Below are 8,804 nucleotides of genomic sequence, written 5' to 3'. Positions count from 1 at the left end.
ATTTATGGTGTGGAGGAAGACTGGAGGAGATAAAGGGGGGAGAGAGAAAGAGAGAGAGATGTGTCTATTTTAATGTGGCTAGAATGTTGTGTTCCATCAACCCAAAATATTTTAAATTGCAATACCATACTCTATTCTTTTAATGAGAAACTACTACCAAATTCTCTTAATGCCAACCATTGCAAATGCCATCTTGATAACCTTGCATCTTTTAACCTAGGCATAGCATGCCACAATGAACAAAGATATACTTCCCATACCATTCCCCCCTAAGAGAAGCAACCATCCTTATTCCAATTATTGTACAATGCTATGCGCACCTTGTATTCTGGCCTACTTGTTCATCTTGTATAATTATGCAATTTATGGAATGTTTCTATGCAATGTGTCTTTTATAATGTGGCTATGTAGTAGTTGAATACCATGTCCATCAATCCAAAAGATTTAAATTTGCAATACCCAACTGTATTCTTTCAATGAATTAAAGTGCAATTATTTCTCTTAATGCCAAACATTGGAAAGGCCATCTTGATACCCTTGCTTCTCTTGACCTAGGCATAGCATGCTATAATGAAAAAAATACACTCCCCATCTCATTTGCCCCCAAGTGAAGCACAACCCTGAAGCACAACCCGTATTCCACCACTACACAAATGTATCACAAAAGACAAGCTGCATGTAAATATTCACATCAATGTACGATGACAACTTCTTAACAATTAGCCTCCTGTGTCATACTTGAACAAGTCATTAATAACAAGTCGCATCCAATATCATATTCGCCCTTAACGGCTACCTCAAGAGTCCAAAGAATGTGACAACAAAAAACAATACAATTGAAGTGCTTATGTTTGAAATGGCCATGCCTCCCTTTGAGGTTTTATGTACTAGAAGAATACGGATGTGGTCCTTGCTTAGGGAACTTGAATGGGGTTGTATTCATGCTGGCATGGTATCAAAATGAATTTTGCAATGGTTAGCATTAAGAGAGATTTTGGAAGCACTTGCATGTTCCTTTAATAGAAAGGAGAAAGTTGTGTATTTCATGTAGATTATGGGACTTTGGGATTTTGGATGGATGGAACTTGGTATTTTGCATTACATAGCAACATCATAGAAGACACATTACACATAAACATTCCATCTGTTGCACAATTAATAGGATACCTATGAGTAGTACAGGATAGTATATTCAGTTTGTACAATCAATTGATTCAAAGTGCTATGGCCAATCTAGAATACATGGTGATACTATAAAAAGTTTACAAGTTGGGACCTCTCCTCAACTATCCTTTGCAAACTTCTTGTATTCAACGTCCTCTATGATCATGGATACCCCTCTCAAGAAGTCATGAATCCTTTTTATTGCTGAATTTACTTGAGGTATGCAAGATTCAGGGAGATTCGAGAATCCCTTGATGATTGACACATCAAGTTGAAATTTCCTACTCGTGATTTTATTATGTGACCAAGTTATGATTATTTGAAATGATGATAGGGTTAGAGGGGATTATTATGATGTTGACATCAATATGGTTTTTCCCCTTCTCATTCTTTGCATGCCCTCAAGTACATATTTTGTTACTATTGTTTTCCACAAACAATATTTCTTTGTTCAATGGTTGTGTTCATGACAAGGTGAAAGGAATTACTCTCTATAGACATCAGTGCCAATGGAGCTTGCAGATCCCTATACGCCTCGGCAAATAAAAAAGCTTTTATATTTCTTGCTTTCTCTTTCGTCTAGTATATGTGGGAGACAAAAACTAGCTTGCATTTTACAAGTGTTTTCGGGATGAATTCAATGACCAGTAGTTGTGATGGACAAGGCTTATGTATGCACTTGACTATGCTCAAAATTTTTAGAGATTTGTGATACATTTCCAATCTGACTAGAGAGGTACCTGACATCTTTGATTATGTGGAAGATTTTTTACTATAACGACAAATTCAAAATTTTTCTATGACCATAGATTCCCAATGTTCTCATGGATCTTTCATTCATCCATGTATTTAAGATGTACTTTTACAATTCCTAAACTTGTATCATTATATTTATTAATGAATATTTATGTTTTTATATTCATTCATGAATCTTTCATTTGTTCATATGAGTATTTAAGATGTACTTTTACAATTCCTCTATTTGTATCATTATATTTATGATGGTCATGTATGTGTTAGTGAAATAGTGGACAATGTACGATTTGTTTCATATTGGAATCTCCAAGTAACCTCTTTATGATCTCTATGCATGTGTTGTCTTTAATTTTTGTGTCTCATAATGCCATCATGTAATGCCATCTACCAAGCAATGAGGTGGCAAAATGGAATATTAAGCCTTGGCAGCATGACCATATCAAAATTATACCCCCAATTATCGAGACAATTCAAGTACTACCAAGGTTGTCACTAAATCAGTCTTAGTGATACGCTACAATAAAAATAAAATTAAGAGAATAGTTATCAAACTACAAACGATTCTTTTAGTTTATAAAAATAAGGTTTCCTTTTGGGTCAACATATACAAAAAGTAGCTCAGGCAAAATTCTTAATGAACCATTGATAATATTAATGAACCCAATGAAGGATTGAAGTTGATTGGTGAAGCACTATTGGCATAACTACTCTATAAATAGCCTCAACTTTTGATTGCTCCATCATGATTCCCTCCTTGGAGCTAGTGCATCGTGATTCCCTTCAGTGACGGTCCATTTTGAGAGCTAAAACTATTTTGTGAGATTTTATTTGTCCATCAAAACATGGGCTGCGTGTAAACGTTTCTGACATGAGGGGGCTTTTTTAAATGCGTTCGAGCCAGAAATTATTTTGTGAGATTTTTATTTCGGCCATCCATTGTGGAGAACTGAAACAGGGGCCGACGTTAAATGAATGTTTTCGACGTTAAGGGGCTTCTTTAAATGTGTGAGACCTTAAGTGTAGAGGGAAGGTAGGTGTGATGGAATGCTATTGATCTTGTAAATGTTTGTGACGTTGAAAAGGCAGGCGTGCTGAATGTTTGTGAAGTGTAGAGGGCGATGGCTGGGGTTGTGTGGGAAGTGGGAAAAGGCGAGGTTGACCAAAATGGGCCATAGGAGAGCGACCAGAAATGGCTTTTTGGCAAAGGTGGAGACGTTGTATAAGACATTATATATTAGAGCAGAAATGGCCGACAAGACGATTATTACTTTTCTATAAAACATGGAGGAATTATTACTAGTCCCTGGAAGCTCGCCCGATTTCCCGCTCCCCTAATGCACATTCCAATTCTGCAAACCGAAAATTCAAGCGATTGATTCCCTTCGGAATTCGTCGTGTTTCCAGAATGGAATCAAACACGAACAAAATCAGCTCTGTTCGATGCCTCCATTGTTAGAGATCTCCGCCTTCGAGCATCTTTTCGGTTGCAGTACCAAAGTATCACCTCTGTCGAGCCCTTGTGCTGATGCTCACGGCATCAGATTTGTGCTTCCTTCTTGCCTTAATTAGACTCGGGCGTTTTGTCGCGATTGGACGTGCATGATTCCTTTCGTCTCACACTCGGAAGCTTTGGGAGCCCCATGAAATATTACTGTCATAACCATCTGATCTGTGAACTCCTGAAGCGTTCTTTCGGATCTGCTCCTTGCTCTTTAAGGACGCGTCCTTCTGCATCCTCGTAGACAGATTTACTGTGCTTAGCAGCCCGCTCTTTCGGCTCTTGCACTTCTGGTTTTTCGGACAACAAAGTCGCGGATAACTTGTAGTCTGTAATGGCTACTGCGATCGATCACAGCAAAATCGACAAAAGGTCATTTTCTCCGAACGCCGAAAATGCGTAGAGCATGAAGCTGTTAAAAATATCCGTACACGAGTTACGAAGACCTCGCAAAGATTTTGCAGTGCGAGGCGATAAGATCTTGTGGTCGCTTTTTCGTTCTAGTTCTTGTCGAGTAGTGTTTCAAATGGAAAGGCCTATCGCAGATGCAAATTGCTTTTACCCTTTTCGTTGTCTTTAAGTTTCTGTGTTCTTCAGTGAAGTGAACTAGTTGCTGCCAGAATCGCCTTATGAGTTGCTTTTCCTCCTCCGATTTTCTCCTACATGTTTACACCTGGAATTGATTTGGTCCTTTGGAGAATTGAGGGTGTGAGGCTATCGATTCCTCCCTTTCAAGCACCATACAAAAGTGCATCATCCATTACTTTGACTCTGCGGCGACCTTGTTTGGTTAGTGCTGATTTGTACCGTGCAGACGGCTTGACAAGTCTTTTCAGATTGCATCGTTAGTTGATGCGAAGTGATCTTTTCTCAGAGTGCTTCAGCATTCATTCACCATACGCACGAACAAATTCAACTTGAACATTTGAGGCTAAATGAATTCCTATGCTTTTGGTGTTCATATAAAAGTCTCCAATCAATTTCAAGCGATTACATTTACACAAACGGTCGTCTAGGCTTAAATTAGAAGCAATCTCATGAACTATGTCAGCAGGACTACACAGATTTGAGGATTCTGACGAAAGTTGGAACTTGTTTTTCCTCAGGCTTGATGGTAAGGTGGCCATAATAACAGGCGGAGCTAGTGGAATCGGGGAGGCAGCTGTGAGATTGTTTGTGGAGCAGGGAGCCAAGGTAGTGATAGCAGACATCCAGGACGAGAAGGGGGAGAAGTTGGCAGGGGAGTTGGGTGAGTCCGTTGCCATCTACGCAAGGTGCGATGTGAGGAAGGAGGAGGAGGTGGAGGCATTGGTGGCAAAGGCGGTGGAGAGGTTTGGGAAGCTGGACATAATGTTTAACAATGCAGGCATTGTGGGGAGGGGGAAGGGGGAGGACGTAGATGGGATGGATATGACTGATTTCGACCAGGTGATCGCGGTGAATGTGAGGGGAATGGCACTGGGGATGAAGCATGCTGGACGGGTCATGAAGGAGGCAGGGACCAAGGGTGTCATCCTCTGCACAGCCAGTGTTGCCAGCCTCATGGCGGGCATGGCCCCTGTTGTGTATACTGTATCCAAGCATGCCATTTTAGGACTTGTGAGGGCAGGTGCCAGTGCCCTCGGCAAGTATGGCATCAGGGTCAACTGTGTTTCCCCCTTTGGTGTTGCTACTCCTTTGCTTGTTAATCACCTTCGTAACTCCGCAAATGATCCCTCCATCTGCGCTGCCGATGCTGAGGCCATCCGTGATGCCCAGGCAAATCTCAAGGGTGCCACCCTCACTGCCCTTGACGTTGCCAAATCTGCCCTCTTTCTTGCCTCCGACGATGCCTCCTACATTAGTGGCCTTAACCTCCTCCTCGATGGCGGCTTCACTGCCACCAGCCACTGCTTTGACAGTGCTTAAAACAGCAGCTAACCTCGTGCTCTCTACAAATTTTACGTTTCTTTTTTCCCCTTGGGCAAAACTTGGCAGCACAGAAAGGAACGTTGAAGCTGATGTTGTGGAGATCTGGAAGCTTACGGACAAGGCATGTCATGTCTGGATTCCTCGAATTATTATAACTAAAAATTGTAATCCCTGATAAGTATTGGAGCTATTTATTGCTGTAGCAAGAAGGAGCTTTAATTGAACATTTCGTTTGTTCTTTCTCGCTCTCTTTAAAAGGCACAACAGATGCTCCCCTTTGTTTTATCAGCACAAATTTCTTTAATTGTAAATGATGTTCCACTTCGTTTCCCAAGATAATTTTTTATCACTTTTCAGAGGCAGGGTCGAAGTTTCTTTCTGTGATGAGTTGAAATGGTTGCCCTTCAAATGTGAGATAGTTGATCACCATTTGAACTCTAGCACCAATCTGACACATATCAGGATCCAGTACCATTCTTCATTTGAGATGCCTCCACATTCTGAATGAGGGTTTTTAAATGCAGTTTGTATAACGATCCAGCCTAGCCACATCAGACTTCGATTCACACTTCTGAGTGACATCCGATCTGGCCTTATATTTCTGATTACAGTCTTTATGTTGATCCAATCTGAAAGAACACAAGCAACGATCAAGCCATCCAGCCGTGTGATGAAAGAATGCCTGTGTTGTATTGCTCAGTGAAGAAGGTTTATGCCAAACATGAGCCATGTGGATTTATGATTATGTATTTGTTGTAATTTTGATACCCCCTCAATTCAAAATGTACAGAGATATCCAGATATGCGTAAGTTGATAGTCCAAGGAGACTGCTATAAATTCACAACTCTCTCACACCAAGGGGTTCTAGTTTAATTGTAGGGGTCTCCTGTAAAAACGTCTGGACAGATTAAATCAGAACTGGTGCACCCTCCAGAATAGTACAGCTGTCAGTATTAAAAAAGGCTCGGTCTCATTTTCCTTATGTATGAAAAGGCACAACTGATAATTTAGTTTTTGAAAATATAAGGAGCTGCTTTGATATAAGCATGGCAATGTGTAAAGGTTGTTATCAACAGCCCATATGAAAGAAGATTTACTGTTTTTTTTTTGGCCTGCCGGAAGGTTAACTTTCGAGATTCCAAAAATAATTTCTAGCATTGCAACTTCCGTGATTGGTTGGTGTGTTGACTTTAGAGCATCTCTTTCAAATTTGGGTGTGCTTTTTTGGACTTGCATTCATTCCCTCTCTCTCCTCTTCCATATTTTTGGACGTGCATTCATTCCCTCTCTCTCCTCTTCCATCTCTCTCTCTCTCTCTCACTTTGGGCAAATACTACTCACCTTTTTCTCCCCATTTCTCTCGTTCTCTCTTCTCCTTCTTTTCTCTCTCTCTCTCTCTCTCTCTCTCTCTCTCTCTCTCTTCTTCTTCTTCTCTCTCTCTTGGCAGGCCTCGTGAATGAAATTCATCTTGTTTGGAAAAGAAACTATCTATCTATCTTGGATATAAAAATCTTCTAAATGTGATGCTGCCGTACAAAAACAAAATACACAAGAGGCTCCAAAGCACATGAAACATGTCCTGTGATGTGCAAGCTTTTTCCTTTATAAAGCCTTCTTTGACAGCAGCAACAGCCTCTGGGTAAAAAGATTCAGCATCTTGAAGTGACTACACATGAACGAGCGTGAAAAATACAGCATGATGCAGGAATGCAATATGAGGGTCAGCGTGCAACTACCAGAGCATGTTTTGATCATAATTCAGACACTGCAGTCACCCAAGACAAGTTGGGTGCCATTCAAATATCTGATAGGACATGACCAAAGTCAGTGTAGAAGACACATTGCAGGGAGACTGGTCCTTATTCCTGTAGTGCAATCTATTGGATTTGCCATGGGAGAAGGTGCAGCTCTTGCAGATCCTCATGCATCTAGCTCTCCACAATTCCTTTTGAGTCGAACCCGTGCCAAACTGTTTTAAGAAAATCTTGATACAGGACCCACGTTGTAAAATGTTTTTTTGTGAACTAGGGACCATCAACCCACTTGCGAACAACCTACATAGGGACCATCAACCCATTGCCATGGTTTGAGCCACATACCGCCTCTGAACACACAGTCTGTTGGTCAACTCCATCCATTGTGCTTTAACAGGAAGACTGTCACTAATGGGCAGCCCATTATCTCAGACTAGTCAACTGTCAAACAGCTGCCTAGGGCAGTTTCACAGTCCACCGCGGTGAGAAGCCCAAGTAGTTGAGCTTATTGTTCATGGTCCTTGCAGCTTGGGATTGCAATCTTCCAAGTAGAGCCATCAGGGCCACTGCAGGGATCAGACCCCTTGAATTTTGATGGATAGAGAAGATTGTGGGGGAGAAGAAGGCATTTACCAAATTCCCATGCTGTTTGTCCACAAACGATTTCACAAATTCAGTTTGAAAGTCCATCCCCACCACAATTCTCAGCATCCTTTTACTTAAGAGCGCTGTCGCTTTCTCTTTAGACTTGGGACCCCTAGCCTGCTGCTTTCTGGACCAGACAAACATATGCCATAGAACAGTGTGAACACCTTAAAAGATTCAGGAGAGTCCATGGCCAACAGGAAGACCGAAACAGGGATTCTACTTTCTTCCAATGCTGCCTTCTCAAGAGGGCAAATCATGCTGGCATGCACTGTTGAAGTGACAAGAATGTGTTCTAATATGGCAATCTTATATATGCTGTGTGTTGTGGCCATGTGTGTGCGCATGCGCTCAGATGTGTGCACGCTTGTGCATGCACTTGTACGCATGCATTTAAATGAAGTTCAACATGTGTCAAAAACAAGTTTGGGTTTCCACCAACTTCCTAACATGTCTTTGCTGAAGTTCAAGCAGTATTGCTCATAATCACTTAACCCATGTAAGTAACATATGTACTATGATGCTATCTTTTCCTATATTGGCACCAAATAGGCTTCCAGAGTTGATTTTTTATTATTTGATTATGACATACATAATAGGCGATTGCAAAGAGAGGAACAATCTACTCGTGTATGAGTGAGAGGAATGCATGTTAAATGCTTGGCTAAACACAAGTCCTAACACCCTTTCCAGAAACTACCAGAATGATTGTCTAGAGAGTATACCAAATTCAAGGTGAGAATCATCTAAGCAGAGCATATATGTCAACATCTAAGATGAGAATCATCTAAGCAGAATCATACCAAACTCAAGATGAGAATCATCTAAGCGGAGTATATATGCCAACAAATGGATCGCCATCCCTTTGATAAAGGAGAAAAAGAAGCCTAGTTAGAGGTAGCCTTAGGGGCTAAAAGGGGATACAAATCATTATCTACAAGCCCCTTCCCGCTTCCTTCACCTTCGTACATAACTCTCTCTCTCTCTCTCTCTCTCTCTCTCTCTCTCTCTCTTACATGTAGCTTTAGGAATTTATTTTGCATGGCTCCTAGAGCACATAAATTAGTTAATAACT

At 41.0% G+C, this 8,804-nt stretch overlaps 1 protein-coding gene across 1 annotated transcript; it reads left to right on the top strand.

Annotated features, from left to right (window-relative positions):
• The first annotated feature begins 3,194 nt into the window (after positions 1–3,194).
• LOC147894295 (short-chain dehydrogenase reductase 3b-like) lies at positions 3,195–5,330 on the top strand. Its single transcript, XM_087384711.1, has 2 exons — positions 3,195–3,790; positions 4,525–5,330. The coding sequence occupies exons 1-2, from the start codon at positions 3,753–3,755 to the stop codon at positions 5,324–5,326; spliced, it is 840 nt and encodes a 279-aa protein (XP_087240837.1). The 5' UTR covers positions 3,195–3,752; the 3' UTR covers positions 5,327–5,330.
• The last annotated feature ends 3,474 nt before the right edge of the window (positions 5,331–8,804 follow it).

Source organism: Dipteris shenzhenensis, chromosome 14 (genome assembly GCF_047967505.1).
Source record: "Dipteris shenzhenensis isolate YYH24624 ecotype China chromosome 14, Dip_SZ_1.0, whole genome shotgun sequence".
In the NCBI taxonomy this organism is placed as follows: Eukaryota; Viridiplantae; Streptophyta; class Polypodiopsida; order Gleicheniales; family Dipteridaceae; genus Dipteris; species Dipteris shenzhenensis.
The sequence above is the reverse complement of the archived record's forward strand: the minus strand, read 5'-3'. Positions and strand labels throughout refer to the sequence as shown.